We start from the raw sequence: 18,205 nt of genomic DNA, 5'->3' as shown, positions 1-18,205 counted from the left end.
TGAAGATTATTCAAAGATAAAGGAGATCCATTTCCCAGAATTAAAAAAAAAAAAAAAAGATAAAGGACTTTAGTATTTTTTTTAAAAAAACACCTTATGGAGGTATGAATGACATACAAAAAGCTGTACCTATTTAATTCATATACTGGATGAGTTTGGAAATAGACACTTAATAGATTTAAAAGGCTCACAGTGTGCCCAAGAGGAGAAAAAGGAAAAAACACATTTAGACACATTACAAGGAAATATAAGACTATAATAGTCAGAAAGAAAATTCTAAAGCTTCCAGTCAGAAAGAGCGAATAACATACAAAGGAATAAGAATTGGAATGCCAACAGATTTTTCAACAGCAAGAAGATAACCAAGTATATTAATATTTTCTTAAAACATATAAAATTGCTGCTTCTGGGGGTCAAAAGTCTTAAGTGAAAAGAACTTATAACCTACAATTTTATGTGCAGCCAAACTATCATTCAAATATGAATGTATAACAAAAACATCCTCAAGCATTCAAGGCTTAGAAGGTTTACCATACAACGACCTACATTCAAAACAGTTTTTGATGAAATACATTAATAAGAGAGAAAAATTTAGGAGACGCTAAAAGAGATACATAAACAAATGTAATTAAATTACCCTGGACAAGTCTGAGTCATCTTTTAAAAAGTACTTACATTCAAAGAAGATAGAAAAGAAATCCATACTAACCTAAAATTTATAGGTTTAGATTAGTGCTATTCAAAGTAGCCTGTCTTAAATAGTTCTGTTATAGGTCTGCAACATAAAGTCTGTGCTAGAATGCAATTTAACAAATCCACATAACGCTTCCTTCATTCAGAAAGTCTTGCTACAAACAAAACAAAGCAAAACCCAACTAAACTAGTTTGCTTATTGACATGGGTAGTTTATAACACCCTGGAGCAGCTCCTCACCTCTCTTTGGAAACCAGTAACAGTGTTTGGACTAAAACCAGTCTGCAGACCATCCTTTGAGTAGCACCATTGTAGAAAATATCAATAAGATGTAGGGAAGGGGAGAGTGAAAGAAAAGGTCAAGAGGAAGAAACAAGCTCTTAAAAAAAAAACAAACAGGAAGAAACAAGAGGTGTGTTTTGTAAGTTCTTATCTTATTGGAGGGTAAGCTTTTAAATATCAATTTAAAAAAAAAGCAAGAAATGATTTAAAAGAGCATAGATAAAATGGGATAAAAAGAAATAATTTAAAATTGTAGAAACACGAAAGGGCACATGTGCCCCCATGTTTATATCAGCACTATCAACAATAGCCAAAGTATGGAAAGAGCCCAAGTGTCCATCAATGGATGAGTGGATAAAGAAGATGTGGTGTGTGTGTGTGTGTGTGTGTGTGTGTGTGTGTGTGTGTATATATATATACACCAATATATATGTGTGTGTGTGTACACACACACACACACACACACCAGTATGGAGGTTCCTCAAAAAATTAAAAATAGAACTACCCTACAACCCAACAATGGCACTACTAGGTATTTATCCAAGGAATACAGGTGTGCTGTTTCGAAGGGGCACATGCACCCCAGAGATTATAGCAGCACTATAAACAATAGCCAAAGTATGGAAAGAGCACAAATGTCCATCGATGGATGAATGGAGTATTACTCAGCAACCAAAAAGAATGAAATCTTGTCATGTGCAACTACGTGGATGGAACTGGAGGGTATTATGCTAAGTGAAAGTAGTCAGTCAGAGAAAGACAAATATATGACTTCACTCATATGAGAACTTTAAGACACAGAACAGATGAACACAAGGGAAGGGAAGCAAAAATAATATAAAAACAGGGAGACAGACAAAACATAAGAGACTCTTAAATATGGAGAACAAACAGAGGGTTGCTGGAGGAGTTGTGGGAGAGGGGATGGGCTAAATGGGTAAGGGGCATTAAGGTATCTACTCCTGAAATCATTGTTGCACCACATGCTAACTTAGATATAAATTTAAAATATAATAATAAAAATTAAAATAAATAAAAATTTTAAAAAATTAAATTGGAGAAACATACCCAAGCATATTATTATTATTATAATAAATTTAAATACTGGACTTATTCCATTTACAAGTAAAAATTTTAAAAATTCAGACATCTGCTATTTATAAGGGACAATGTAGGAACACACAAAGGTGGAACAAGAATGTTAGAAGACTTATCAAACAAATACTAATCGAAATAAATCTCACATAGTTATATTAAAAACTAGATTATAAGAAAAAAGTATTATTACAGATGAAGAGAGTCTCTATACAATAATAAAAGTTTCAGTTTACCAAGAGGATAATAGCAATTTAAAATATAAACCTCAATATATTCAAATATTAAAATAACCTCAATGTATAAGATCCAAAAAGTAGTAAAATAGGAGGGAGAAAGTATACCATAGATGGAGCTACAGTAATTTAGACAGTATGGAATGGACACGAGGATATACAAATTGAACACTAGTATAAAATAGGGAGTCCAGAAACAGATCAACATTATTTTGAACTTGGCTATAACCGAGATAGCATTTCAATTTAGAGAGGAAAAGCAGGACTAATTAATAAAAAATGATTACTATGCTAGCAAAACTGTTAATTAAAGAGACAAAAAATGAAATTGGATCCCTATCTCATACCATGTACAAAAAAAAATAAAAACTCCAAATGGATTGAAGATTTTCACATGTAGTATGTCATTAAGAAAACCTTAATAAACTTTAAAGAAGTAAAAAAAAAAAAAGTCAAAAAGAAAACTTTAAAAAAAATTAGTGGAAAATAAAGGTGAATAATTTTAGACCTCAGTATAGGGAAAGATGTTAAAAATGAGACACAGAGGGGTGCTTGGGTGGCTCAGTCGGTTAAGCGTCCAACTTCAGCTCAGTTCTTGATCTCACAGTTTGGTTTGTGAGTTTGAGCCCTGCAGGGCTCTGTGCTGACAGAGTCAGCTGGCTCTGGCTGGCTCAGTCAGAAGAGTACATGACTCTTGATATCAGGGCCATAAGTTCAAGCCCCACAGTGGGTGTAAAGATTACCTAAATAAATGAAACTTAAACAAACAAACAAACAAACAAACAAACAAATAAATAAATAAATAAATAAAAATAAAGTAAAGTGAAAAGACAGGATACAAACTGTGAGTGGACAGTCACAATATACATGATCAACAAAAAATTAGCACGAAAAATACAGAAGAACTATAAATAAGATTACAAATAATAAAATGGGTAAGAAACAACAATACAGGGGCACCTGGGTGGCTCAGTCAGTTAAGCGTCCGACTTCAGCTCAGGTCACGATCTCAGGGTCCGTGAGTTCGAGCCCCGCGTCAGCCCAGGCTCTGGGCTGATGGCTCAGAGCCTGGAGCCTGCTTCCGATTCTGTGTTTCCCTCTCTCTCTGCCCCTCCCCCGTTCATGCTCTGTCTCTCTCTGTCCCAAAAATAAATAAACGTTAAAAAAAAAAAAAAAGAAACAATACATAAGCAAAAAACACATGAAGAGCTGTTCAACACCATTGGTGAGCAGAGAAATGCAAACTAAAACCACAGTGAGATCCTTTTACACCCATTTGATCAGGCTGATGCAAGACAGTAGAAGATAAGCTGATGTAACCACTTTAGAAATGACTTTGGCAGTACCACCTGAAGGTGTGGGCATTTTCATTCTTAAAATTATATCCAAAAGAAGCTACTGAACATTTACAAGACAGTACAAGAATATATGTAGCATACTGCTCACAATGGCAAAACTTAGAAACCAAAATCACCATCAGTGGAAGAGTGAATGAATAAACTGTGGCACATTCACAAAATAAATTGATATAGCAGTCAAAGCAAGTAATCTACACTCTAGATTTCAGATCAACATCAATAAAATGTCTATATTGCAACGATATGTCTGTCACTAAGTGAAAAAGATAAATAAACTCCAAAAGATTACAGATTTATATCACTTTAATAATGTTTAAAAAAAAAATTTAAACTACAACTGACTCCTGAACAATATGGAGGTTAGAGGTGCTAACTTCCCACAGTCAAAAATCTACATATAACTTTTGACTCCCTAAAGACTTATCTACTAATAATAGCCTACTGACCAGAACTTTACAGATGGCATAAACAGTCAATTAACAAACACTTTGTATGTTATATGAGTTATCTATTGTATTCTTACAATAAAGAAACAAAAAAGAAAATTGTACTAAGAAAGTCATAAGAGAAATTATAGTTACAATACTGTACTGTATATATTTTAAAGATCGATGTACAAGTGGATCTGCACAGTTCAAACCTATTTTGCTCAATGGTTAACTGTACGCTCTTGAGGAATTCATTTCTATCAACTTACAAACAAAGAGGAGCAAGATGCTGATGAACACAGGGATGAAATGATAATTACCTTAGGTTAGGAGACAGCCAGATTGAGTTAGTGGGGTCACTTTATATTAAATGTAGGTAGCTAGAAAGGTACTTGATTTTGCCTCAGTTTGTAGATTCACAGATAATTACATTTAAAGTAACTAAATAATCAAAGCACTCTAGGTGAGGACCAATGATATGAGTAGGTCATGAAACCAAAGATAATGATGAACCCAATTTAGTGCATCTAAGCTCCTTAGAAAAAAAAATTCTTTTAAGGATTTTATTTCCAATTCTCTAAAACTGGTGGTCTAGTCCTGTCAAATTGTGCAGACAATGACAGAAGTGTCAATAAAGTCATTACATTTTCAGTTTATTTTTTTAAAGTTTATTTCTTTATTTTGAGACAAAGAGTGAAAAAAAGAAGAGAGAGAGAGAGAGAGAGAGAGAGAGACTGTGAGCGGGGGAGTGGCATAAAGAGAGGGAGAGAAAGAATCCCAAGCTAGAACCCGACACAGGGCTTGAACCCACAAACTGTGAGATCATGACCTGAGCCAAAACCACGTGTCAGATGCTTAACTGACTGAGCCACTCAGGTGCCCACATTTTCAGTTTATTTTTGATATTAGGTCAGAGTACAGCTGAATCAATATACTTATTTATATAGTGGTAAGAAGCTAGTATAATTTTTCTAAACAAAATTAAATAGATTTTGTTAGCCTTTAATAAAATTTTTAGGGACTAAAACTAAAATTTTAGGGACACTTGGGTAGCTCAGTCAGTTAAGCGTTTGACTTCAGCTCAGGTCATGATCTCGCATTCCGTGAGTTTGAGGCCTGCATCGGGCTCTGTGCTCTGTGTGTCTCCTTCTCTCTCTGCCCCTCCCCCCTCACGCTCTGTCTCTTTCACCCTCAAAAATGAATAAATATTTTTTTATTTAAAAAATAACAATAATAATAATAACTAAAATTTTAAAATAAGCTTTTTGGAAATGGTCTAATTTATTACATAATAACTCCTATAATAACTCAGAATATATGCTACTATTAAACAGTACTTTATAAACCTTCTTTAATGTAAAGAATTTGCAGAGCTGTATGTAACTGAGATACAAGGGTAGACTCTGTCACCACCATGACCAGGTCAACTTACTTTTACTATAAGTTGAAGAACTTTCCTTCCGACTCAGCTTAAGATAAAGTTTGCTTTTAGGTTCACTATAAAATTCAGGATTTACAGTTGTAAACTTCTTTAGTTTGCCATACTGTTTTCTTTGAAAGTCAAATCCTTTTCTGAAAAATGAGCAAAAACAAAAATGAATTTAAATATTAAGATACAAATTTTTACTGAGATATAGTTGTCAATAACAATTGAAACAATTGTATTAGGTGTACAATATAATGGTTCGAGATATGTGTGTGTGTGTGTGTGTGTGTGTGTGTGTGTGTGTGTGTGTGTGTATTTATGGTAAAATGATCACCAAAATAAGTCTAGGTAACATCTATCACCACACAGAGTTACAAACTGCCTTCCTTGTGATGAGCACTTTTAAGATCTACTCTCTTAGCAACTTTTACATATACAATACAGTATTATTAACAACAGTTACCATGCAATACATTACAACGCCAGGACTTTATAAGTTTGAAAGTACATTTTTTTTTTTCATCTTTAAAATATAGCATTAAAAGGAGGGAACCAGAGTGAGTGTAGTTTATATACTTTCATCCATGGACAAAAAATAAAAAAGTAGGAAGAAAATAGCAACCCTCACAGAATCATTAGTTTTATTTTTTTTTAATGTTTTATTTATTTTTTGAGAGAGAGGAGCACAAGTGAGGGAGGGGCAGAAAGAAGGGACATAGGATCCGAAGCTGGCTCCACACCGGCAGGCTGACAGCAGCAAGCCCGATGTGGGGCTCAAACTCATAAACTACAAGATCATGACATGAGCTGAAGTCAGATGCTCAACTGACTGAGCCACCCAGGCACCCTGAATTATCATTAGTTTTAAGATGAGTAAGCCAGGGGTGCCTGGGTGGCTCAGTCGGTTAAGTGTCCAACTTTGGCTCAGGTTATGATCTCATGGTTTGTGAGTTCAAGCCCCGCGTTGGGCTCTGTGCTGACAGCTCCGAGCCTAGAGCCTGCTTCGGATTCTGTGTCTTGCTCTCTCTCTGCCCCTCTCCCGCTCACGTTCTGTGTCTCAAAAATAAATAAAACATTAAAAAAATTAAGGGGCGCCTGGGTGGCTCAGTCGGTTGAGCGCCAACTTCGGCTCAGGTCACGATCTCGCGGTCCGTGAGTTCAAGCCCCGCGTCGGGCTCTCTGCTGACAGCTCAGAGCCTGGAGCCTGTTTCAGATTCTGTGTCTCCCTCTCTCTGACCCTCCCCCATTCATGCTCTGTCTCTCTCTGTCTCAAAAATAAATAAACGTTAAAAAAAAAAATTTAAAAAAAAATAAATAAATAAATAAAAAAGAAAGAGAGACTAAGCCAGGACAAGTATTGAAAAAGTACACAAAAGATACAGTATCTCAGCTTCAATAACTGTAATAAATCATCCCCATTATTTCTGTATCTTATAGGTTATGATGATGATTAAATGAAATAATACATGCAAAGTCCTTAGAAGAATGCAGGCATGTATAAACTCTCCAAAGATGTTATTAAATTACAATGCACATGTTCATTATAGCTACTTTTTGGATAATCCCACTTTTATAGGACATGTTTCCAAATTGTAGCATTCTATTATCCTATAAAACTAACTAGTTAGGCTACCTATTATCCTGCACTGACAAAAATTATTCTTGTGGTTTGTTCAACAGGGTTTCCTAAGGATTGTGACTATATATAAAAATGATTGTCTAAAAATAGCTTTAGAAAATTATTTCCATTTTAAAGTTAGAAAACCTGAGGTACTCTATCTTTCAGATAATTTACCCATCTCAATATCTTTTAAAACTGATAACAATCATGTGAGGTTATTATTTTCTGATATAATAATTAATTACAGGCATTATTTGCTACCAAAGCATACCTCACCAAAAGCTGGCATTCCTCAAAGAGGGGTATCTTTTGACTTCTTAAGTATAAGCCAATACTCTTTATATCACTTAAAACCATGCTAGTTAGAGAGGCTTCCTTTGTTAAATATCCTGGGGTCACTTCTTCAAGCCACTTGAAAAATTTACATCGGTTGGCTTTGGGTCCATCACAGGTATAAAAGAGACGACCCTAAGAGGAAAAGATATTGCAATTGAGTAAGAAAAATTTTATATTTTACTATTTTTGTATTATGTTTGTCAAGACTTCTATAAAAAGGTGCTTGGCATTAATGTGCTCCAATAAATTATTCATCATACAAGTTAATCTTTTTATTAATACTAAACAACAAATTAAAATTTAAAACCACTTAGTTGACATTTCTCTTTATCAGAAAATTACATTATTCTGAGAACATAAGCTTATTTGAAAAATAAAATTTTTTGTTTCTCCAATTTAAAATGTTCACCATAGACACCCTGAAGGCTACCCAGAAACAACTACAAGAAACATCTTGTGCATTTCTTTTTGGCCTTTTTTGTCACTCACATAAGTGTGTGTGCGCACAAGGACACACACATACACTGTTTTTTTTAAAAAAAGTAAAACTCAGATGATGATGTGTTTTCTATTCCATAACCTAATATAACCTAACACAATAACATGCTGTACGCATGACAACCATGTCATCAAATTATCTTAAAAAGAAAAAAAAGGCTTTTGATGGCTCTATAATATTTTATTCTATGGTTATAATATTATTTACAAATTCTTGCCTTTGACGCCTAAATTTAAATCTCAATGTATGTACGCAATACATAAACATTTTACTAAATTGACATCTTCCATAATAATGTTATCAGCAATGTAAATTAAATTAGTTTGCTTTTACATTCCTCAGGCCTTATCTATTACTCCTACTGGGGCTCACACAGGAGACTACTTCAACTTTCACTTCTTCAGGCTCATCTCTGCATTCTCTAAGATCTCAGGTTGGGACATATTCCTCCTCAGTGTTCTCACTGTAACTTGGGCATATCCTTCCTATTCTATCAATTATACTATTACATAAAATTTATTTTTATGTTTCTGTCTCCAGCCACCACTATGCAATAGATTCACAGGCAATCTGAAGGATTATCTTAACTCATACTTTTATATCCTAGAACACAGATCATCTTTTAGTAAAAATTTACTGGGAGTTTACTGTAGGTTAGTTACTAATACCTCAAGTAGAAGGTTCCTAATCAGGACCTGCTCTTTAACAAAGCCGGTCATAAAGCAATAGGTACCTAAATTTTCTACAAGACAAGTATTCGGTGGGGCAACCGGTGAGTAACAGGGAACAATACCTTATTTGGACCTTCCTTTTTAACCGCGACAAGTTTTGCAGGTTGATGATGATGGCAGGATGGCACATTACTTTCTACATTTTTCAGTTTCTCTCTCTTTAGTGATGTGTAAAACGATATGTCAACTTTTGAAAGAGCTTTGTGCAACCTCTGTGCCAATTCAAACAGCAATATATTTAGATGTTCTACAAAAAATATATATATATATGTATATGTATATACATGTTTATATATATACATAAATACAGATGAAAATTAAATACAAAATAAGTTTGTGTTTGTATCATGTGTACTGTTAGCTAAGTTTGAAAATGACTTTTTTTTTTTTTTTTTTTTTCAACGTTTTATTTATTTTGGGGACAGAGAGAGACAGAGCATGAACGGGGGAGGGGCAGAGAGAGAGGGAGACACAGAATCGGAAACAGGCTCCAGGCTCCGAGCCATCAGCCCAGAGCCCGACGCGGGGCTCGAACTCAGGGACAGTGAGATCGTGACCTGGCTGAAGTCGGACGCTTAACCGACTGCGCCACCCAGGCGCCCCTGAAAATGACTTTTAACAGTAATCTATATACATAAATACAGATGAAAATTAAATACAAAATAAGTTTGTGTTTGTATCATGTGTACTGTTAGCTAAGTTTGAAAATGACTTTTAACAGTAATCTATAACACTAATATTCATTTTTTTAAAGGCAAGTTTTGCCCTTATACAACAAAACAATCAAAACTAATCATGCATCATACTTAAAATTTCTTAACAAAACCATCTGTAACACTTCTAGTTGTTATTATTATTTTTTAAAATTAAATTGAGCCATCCAGGCACCCCAGTAACACTTCTAGTTTAATAAAAAAAAAAAATGAAGAGGTGCTTGGGTGCCTCAATCAGTTGAACTGCTGAATCTTGATTTCAGTTCAGGTTATGATTTCATGGTTTGTGAGTCTGAGCCCAGCATCAGGCTCCGTGCTAACAGCCCTGTCCCTCTCCCTCTCTCTCTGCCCCTACCCTGCTCTCTCTTTCTCTAAAAAATAAATAAGTAAACATTTTTTTTTAAATGAAAAATTCTAACTTGTAAAAGATAATACTGTCATTTCCTACTTTTGACACTCAATTTGACCTGAAATTAGAATGTAAGTTACTGTTGAAAACTGGAATGGACATATGGAAAGTAACAAATCTCAAGTAGAGAATTTAATATGAAAGTTCACAATATAAGATACTATGTTTTCTCACAGCTATCCTACTTACATTAAGCAGCAACCAATTATAATAAAATAGGAAGATAAGTCATACCTATGAGACAAGATGTAAAAATTTGCTTATAATGAGCAGGAGACTGAAAAACAGCCGGTATATGAATTTGCCTTTGGGGAAGATAAGTAGATTTTATTTTCTGCCCACTTGGGAAGCACAGCTCAGAGCCACTTATCCCCTGAAATGGAATAATTCAAGTTATTATAACAACTCCAGAAAAATACTGTCTACTAATGAGTGAATTATTTTCTATAGATATATTTAACAAACACATTTTTTTGATTTTTCAGAATCCTTAAAAATCATTTTCTGATTTTATTAGTAGTAGTAGTAGTAGTAGTAGTAGTAGTAGTATTTTAGAGAGAGAGAGCACAAGCAAGGGAGCAGGGCAGAGGGAGAGAGACAGAGAATCTTAAGCAAGCTCTATGCTCAGCGCAGAGCCGGATGCAGGGTTCCATTCCATGACCTTGGGATCATGACCCGGCTGATATCAAGAGTCAGGTGCTCAATCGACTGAGCCACCCAGGCGCTCTTCATTTTCTCATTTTAAATGAGATACCAAGTATAGCAAGAATGGCTACGCATCGCACTTTTAATCATATAAATAAGACTAAACGTGGGGCGCCTGGGTGGCTCTGTCGGTTGAGTATTCAACTTCAGCTCAGATCATGATCTCATGATTCATGAGTTTGAGCCCCATATTGGGCCCACTGCTGTCAGGGCAGATTTCGCTTTGGATCCTCTGTTCCCTTGTCTCTCTGCCCCTCCCCCACTTACCCTCTCTCTCTCAAAAATAAATGAACATTAAAAAAAACCAAAACTAACCATTTCTGGTCTGCCTCTTAATAGTTTGTAAAAACTTTTTTCTAGGAAAAACTTAGCTGATGTGAATGGTATCATTATGTGTTTCTATTTCCGGTTACAACTACAATAGAATTTTGCAAAACCAATGTATAAGATGTAACTTTACCCTAATCATGATCTGATCGGCAAAATTGAGCTGATAGTGAAAAATGAAAACAATCACAGTAATAGTAGTGGCAGAAGTGGAAACAGTTGGAGCTATCATTTATTAAGTACCTATTACGTGCCAGATACCACATAATTTCTTTTAATGCTCATAACTACTAGGTAAGATTTTAAGTCAAAGAAGATATGACTATAGCTAGAGTTCTGTAAAACTCAAAAAAAGAAGTCATTAGCTCTAAAAGTAAAATCATTGCTCCTATATGATTTTGGTAATTCTTTTGTTGAAATTCAAACACTAACTATTGGACACAATGCACCAAGATACATTGGCTCATTTACTCACCTGTAAATCTCCTGTTACACTGTAGTTGCAGCAGGCAGACTCTCCTAACACATTGTGAATTTTCTCAGTCTTGGTAGTCTGCTTTAAATTCAAAGACAGTGCTTTCTTTCTGGAAATCAAATCCTGACTGCTAAAATCCTGTTGCTGCTGATGGAGCATGTCTTTTATCATTTGCAAATGCATGGAGCTTCCATTCACAGCATCACTCTGTCTTTCACCTATGTCACTACAATGTGTCCCAGAAACAACCTCAGCAAAGAAGCCATCTGTTACTTTATCAACTACATTTAGAGTAGTCAAGTTGCACTGGGGTATGTTTTGATATTTCAGCCACTTGCTTTGAGTAGATGTATTATTGAGAAGTAAAACATCCTTTGGAGTCACTTCTCTGGATTCTTTAGAGAAGGAAGTTTCACTTTGGTTGTCAAGTCCAAAGCTAAAAGAAAGAACCGCTGACTTTTCACACAAGTTGAATATGGGGGAACCAGAAGATTCTTGCCTGTCATAGATGATGTCGTATGAACGAGAATCTAAATCAGGTGACCTATCAACACGTGGCAAAGTAATAAGTGGAACTCGGGTTCTACTTACTAATGGAAGCCTTTGAAAGTTCTTATTCCCCAGAGAACTGGGTTTTTTGATAACTGGAAAAAAAAAAAAAAAGAGCTGATTAAATAAAAATGTATTATGGCCATCAACTAGGCTCTAAAAACCAGTAGCTATCTATACAAGAAAGAAAAAGTAACAACTTGCCTTGCCAAAACAAACAAAAAAACAAAAAACAAAAAATCTAATTTTAGTTCCTTTTTTATAATAAAATATTTTTAATGATTTTAGTCTCAAAAAAATGAAGATTTCAAAGCTCAAGAGACTCAAACTTTTTTAAGGTTAATGCATTTGAAATCCTTCCCTTTTTCTTTTTCCCTTAGCTAAGATTTCCCCCAACCCACCACCACCAATCACTAGATTATATTTACATAGCACTTAACTTTTCAAAGTACTTTACAACCATGAAGGGATTTATTATTCTCATTTTACAGATGAGATTGCCAAGGCCTAGAGGTAACATGACTATCAACTGGCAGAGTCAGGACATGAACTGAGAACTGGTTTTTTGTTCTTAATTGTATATTCTTACTCCAGAGACTGAAGTTCACGGTTTATTTATCTATGTGACTGTAACTTCCTTTATATTTACTATACCCATGAAGTGATATGTTAACCTTCAGGGTAAAGAAGATAGTTAGCTTTATTCTGATCTATTGGTATGTGGTAAGAGTATAATTCTCCTAAACTAGATTTTGGCTGAGTTTTAGAATTCCTTCTGTCAGCAGTATTAATAATAAATATATTCCTAAAATGTAAAAAGCAATAATAAATATTTGTTCAATAAATAAATGAATAAATAATACCGCATGGGAGCTATATAAGCTTAACGTTTTTATCTGACAATGCTATGGTTTCCTATTTTATAATAATGTACCTTTTTGACAGAGTTAATATTTGTTGGGAATAAACTTTGGGGATCATTTGGGTAGGTAGTAGAGCAGTAAGTGAGCAAATGATATTCTTTTATAGTGTTATTTTATAATTCTAACAAGCCAATCAAGCAACACTGACAGAAAAGTTAAAACATCATTAAAGAGTAAAAGATTGGCACAAAAATAGACATATAGATCAAGGGACAGAGTAGTGCCCAGAAATAAGCCCACACTTATGGTCATACAACAAGAGAGGCAAGAATATACAATTGAGAAAAGACAATCTCTTCAACAAATGGTGCTGGGAAAACTGGAGAGCTACATGCAAAAGAATAAAACTGGACCACTTTTTTACACGAGACACAAAAATAAACTCAAAATGGATTAAAGACCTAAACGTGAGACCTGATGTCATAAAACTCCTAGAAAAGAACATAGACAGTAATTCCTCTGACACTGGCCATAGAAACATTTTCCTAGATAGGTCTCCCCACGCAAGGGCAACAAAAGCAAAATTAAACTATTGGGACTGCACCAAAATAAAGCTTTTGCACAGTGAGGGAAACCATTAACAAAAGAAAAAGGCAACCTACTGAACGGAAGAAGATATTTGCAAACGATATATCAGATAAGGGATTAATATCCCAAATATATAAACAACTTATATGACTCAACACCAAAAAAAGCCAATAATCTGATTAAAATGGGCAGAGGAACCAAGGCACCTGGGTGGCTTAGTCAGTTAAGGGTCCAACTTTGGTTCAGGTCATAATCTCACGGTTCGTGAGTTTGAGCCCCACACCAGGCTCTGCGTTGTCATCGCCAAGCCTGCTTCAGATCTTTTGTCTCCCTCTCTCTGCCCCTCCCCCATTCTCCCTCGCTCCCTCTCTCTCTTGCTCTCTCAAAAATAATATAACATAAATAAAATAAAATAGGCAGAGGACCAGAAGAGACATTCTCCCAAAGACATACAGATGACCAATAGACACATGTAAAAATGTTCACTAATCATCAGGGAAATGCAAATTAAAATCACAATGAGATATCACTTTACACCTGTCAGAATGGCCAAAATCAAAAAGACAAGAAATAACAAGTGTTGGCAAGGATGTGGAGAAAAAAGAACACTGCACTGTTGGTGGGAATGCAAATTGGTGCAGCAACTATGGAAAACAGTATGGAATTCCTCAAAAAATTGAAAATAGAACTACCATATGATCTAGTAATTCCACTGCTGGGTATTTACCCAAAGAAAATGAAAACATTAATTTGAAAAGATATATGCACCCCTATGTCTACTGCAGCATTGTTTTCAATAGGTAAGATATGGAAGCAACCCAAGTATCCATTCGTGGATGGATAAAGAAGAGGTAGTACATACCTACCCACACAACACACACACAAACACAATGGGATATTACTCAGCCATAAAAAAATGAAATCTTGCCATTTGTAACAACACGGATGGGCCTACAGGGTATAATCCTAAGTGAAATAAGTCAGAGAAAGACAAATATATTATTTCACCCATATGTGGAATTTAAGAATCAAACGAACAAAGAAAAACGGAGATAAAAAAACAGACTCTAACATACAGAGAATAAACTGGTGGTTTCCAGAGAGGAAGTGGGCAGGAGGAGGAGGGAAAGAGATAAAGGGATTAAGAGTACACTTATCTTGATAAGCACTGAGAAATGTCTAAAGTTGTTAAATCATTACACTATACACCTGAAACTAATATAACACTACATGTTAATCATACTTGAATAAAAAATCAAGAGTAAGATTCATGCTTTAACTATGAAAATCATTTATTATTCCATTGTCACTTCATTTGTTTTCGATACCCACTCCTCCCATACTGACTTTTCCCTACCTTGCTTCCTCTACTAGCCATACCCACTAAACCTTCTTCAACCCAACTACCCATTCACATTACAAAGTTGGTGGGGTTTTTTTGTTCTTTTTTTTATATCGTCCACTCCCCAAAATTACCTACAACTTCATCCCTTACCCAATATAACTTCGGAATCAGGGAAGATACGTTGGTGAGATTTCAAGAAAAGAGAGAGGGAAAGAAAAGTTAGTGGAAAGAATCCTACAGAATGTACTGTACTTATCAAGAAGCAGGAAATTACTCATAGGGAAGACTTAAAATGTATGAAAACACAGAGATCTGAGAATGCAACTGTGGTAGCAACAGTTGGAAGAGTTCCCTGATTTTGCCAGGATCCCAAAGCAAAAAAGGGGAAACAAGAGGTTATACCAAAGTCAACCAATGGTGTAAATCAGACACTCACAATGAATCATTCCCTGGGAGGGGAGGGCACTATAGAGGGGCCCGACTCTGGAGTTACAGCTGTGAGAAGTACTGCAATGATGGAAGACATTTGCAGAGGTCTGTCATGAGAAGTTGAGAGGAGAAGAAGGACCTGAGAGTTAGAAGGGTGTACTGTATTTGGAAGTAAGAGCCATCTCAAATAGAAAAGTGGTGTGGGAAGGATTGAGGCGGATGACACTGAATCTGGTTTCAAGATATTTTTAGTTTAGTGACAATTTCTCAAATAAAAAACTTCATTTTACACATATAAGTATTATTAGAGCAGCAGGGTAGCAACTGTCTAAGCTGAGGAAGTAAAGGTCACCAGGTAAAGTTCTTGCTTTCAGGGACTCCGTAGAGAATTCTAGCACAAAGTCTTCATCTCTTGAGTTCAAAGAAAAAGTAGAAACAGGGTTTAAGGTCGAGATCTTTTGCTCTGGTGATGTCATCTATTCAGAAAGAAGAAACAAAATTACTAACCAAATGTTACTACATTTTTTTCCCTATAGTTTGAATGAATTCTAGTAATCTATATCATACAAATAATGCTTTGAAGCACATTATGTAGAACTACAGTAGGGCAAAAACTCTTCCCAAAGGGACAGGATAAACTCACTAAAATCAACAAGAATAATAAAAAAATAAAACGCAGAACATAAAAACCATTGGATTTATTTGAAATGGGTCAGATCCTGACTTAGACTGATCTGGGTTATGGGGATTTGGTTCTGAAGATGAATTTCTAGTCAATAGGGCTTAAAACTAACTCAGATTTCATGTTTGAAGATGTGAAGGTAAAACTTCCTGCAGACTCATGGAATGAACAGCTTTCTCTTATGTCCTCAGGTCTAGGGTTTATCTACAGTTGACCTAAACTTGAAGATACTACTCCCAAATGGACTGAACTTTTTTGATCTATTCAAGACATGAATAGTCATATTACTCATTATGTTATTCTCCTTAGAACAGTATTTAATTTTCTTGCTGCTTCCAGAAATTAATCACCTTAAAAATATAATATGATGATCACATTTTATATATATATATATATATATATATATATATATATATATATATATATATAACAATAGAATGAAAGAATAAAAGTTTGGAAGAATACATACCAAACTGTTAAGAGTGGTTGGTGTCTAATGCAGGTGGAATTAAGGAGAAAGGATTCTTGTAACTTTATGTACTCCTGAATGGTTTAAATTTTTTAGAATGTGCATGTCTTTTTTTTTTTCAGTAAATTACAATAAAGTAAAAAATGTATATATAAATTTTAAAACACTCGCTTAATTAGTCATTTGGTTCTAGCTGCTGTGCTAGGAAATAAGGATGTGAAGATGATTACTCATGATCCCCACATTCAGGGAGTTCAGTCTAGTAGAAGAAACTGACAAATCAATGGGAAATTACATTCAATCATTACCATAGTAATAGTCTTATAATAACAAATTCTTACTATGTGCTAGGGACTGTCCTAAGTACCTTTTAGTTTTAACTTATTTGATCCTTACACAACCATATGAGGTCAGTACTCTCATTTTCCTTATTTTACAACTGAGAGAATTGAGAAAAAGAGTAGTTAAGCAATTAAACTTGTTTAAACTCATCTAGCTTATTAGCAGCAGAGTTGGGATTCAAACCTAGGCAGCTTAGATTGTATTGCACTTTCAACAAAAGTAACAATAATAGGCAATACTTACTGAGTATGCACCTTGTTCCCACAGTACATTCTCTATCAACCAGCCATAGGTTTCTTTCTAAACATAAGTTTAATCATTTCACTCTTCTCATTAAAACTAATGGTTCCCAAACTCTCTCAAAGTACAAAGCTCTGAAAATGTCCTACCCAGTTGCCCTATAAGATTAGGTCCTTTACTTCCTTTCTGATCTCACTTCCTACCACTTTCCCCTTCGTTTGTTCACTCATTCCATGGCTACCTCCTTGCTGTTCTACAAATTGGCCAGCATTCCCCCACCTCAAAACCTTTCCATTTGCTATTCCTTATGCCTGGAATGCTCTTCCTCCAGATATCTGCATGGCATGCGTGTCCTCTCCCTTCCTCTCTTTTCTTTCAGTTCTCCACCCCAGTGTTTTATTAGAGAGGCCCTATTTTACCTATAAAATAGAACTCCATCCCTCTTACACAGCTTTATTGTTCTCCACAGCACTTAAACCCTCTAAGGTACTATATACTTGCTTATTATCTGTCTCCTTTCATCAGAAGGCAAGCTCCAGGAGAGCAGATCTTTGCCTGTTTTATTCATAGGCCTACCTCTAACACGTAGAACAGTGCAACATACAGTAGATGCCCCCAAAATATTTGAGGAATGAGTGGCTGATCAATCAAATATGTTACTCTTTTTAAGGAATTTTCCATATCCAGTCACTACTTTCTTACATCTCATTTACCATTTAATCCATCTAAACTGGTTTCAATCCTCACTATTTCACTGAAACTGCTCTTGCCAAAGTCACCAATGACCCTCAAGTTGCCACATGAACCTGTTTCTGTCATTTTACCAATGTCTCCACAATAACTGACATAGCAAACCCTCCCTACCCCCCAATTCTTAAGAATGGGATATAACACATTCTCCTTTCTCTGCACACTCTTGAAATGAACCCATCCATTCTCAGTGCTTTAAACTTTGCTATGTGCAAATGACCATGCAAACTTCTCTGAACCAGACCCATGTATCTGATATCTAACTTTACATATCTACCCGACTGATTCACAGGCGTTTCTGTCTGTTCCTATGTATTCACCAAACCCGCTCCTCCCTGCTGTGGACTGAATTGTGTCCCCCACAAATTCAGATGTTGAAGCCCTAACCCCAATGTAACTGTACTTGGAGACATGGCCTCTAATAGGTAACAAAGTCTCAATGATAAATGAGGTCATAAGAGTGGGGCTGTGATCTGACAGAATTAGTGGTCTTATAAAAAGAGAGCTTGCATTCACCTGCTCTCTTTCTTTCCATGTGTACACATTGAGGAAAGGCCATGTGAGGACACAGTGAGAAGGTAGCTGTCTGCAAGCCAGGAAGACAGTCCTCATGA

The 18,205-nt window shown here is 35.4% G+C and overlaps 1 protein-coding gene across 6 annotated transcripts in view; it reads right to left on the bottom strand.

Annotated features, from left to right (window-relative positions):
• Positions 1 to 18,205, bottom strand: part of ZGRF1 (zinc finger GRF-type containing 1) — a 92,391-nt gene that overhangs the window by 29,484 nt on the left and 44,702 nt on the right. For 5 of the 6 annotated variants that reach the window (XM_047856265.1, XM_047856262.1, XM_047856260.1 and 2 more), the window contains 6 exons: positions 15,461 to 15,584; positions 11,335 to 11,978; positions 10,062 to 10,200; positions 8,768 to 8,952; positions 7,411 to 7,607; positions 5,525 to 5,664 (listed from right to left, as the gene is read on the bottom strand). In XM_047856265.1, the coding sequence (XP_047712221.1) occupies positions 5,525 to 5,664; positions 7,411 to 7,607; positions 8,768 to 8,952; positions 10,062 to 10,200; positions 11,335 to 11,978; positions 15,461 to 15,584 (1,429 nt within the window). The remainder of the gene's footprint in view (positions 1 to 5,524; positions 5,665 to 7,410; positions 7,608 to 8,767; positions 8,953 to 10,061; positions 10,201 to 11,334; positions 11,979 to 15,460; positions 15,585 to 18,205) is intronic. The other variant, XM_047856264.1, reaches the window with a different exon arrangement.

This window comes from Prionailurus viverrinus, chromosome B1, assembly GCF_022837055.1.
Source record: "Prionailurus viverrinus isolate Anna chromosome B1, UM_Priviv_1.0, whole genome shotgun sequence".
In the NCBI taxonomy this organism is placed as follows: domain Eukaryota; kingdom Metazoa; phylum Chordata; class Mammalia; order Carnivora; family Felidae; genus Prionailurus; species Prionailurus viverrinus.
The sequence above is the reverse complement of the archived record's forward strand: the minus strand, read 5'-3'. Positions and strand labels throughout refer to the sequence as shown.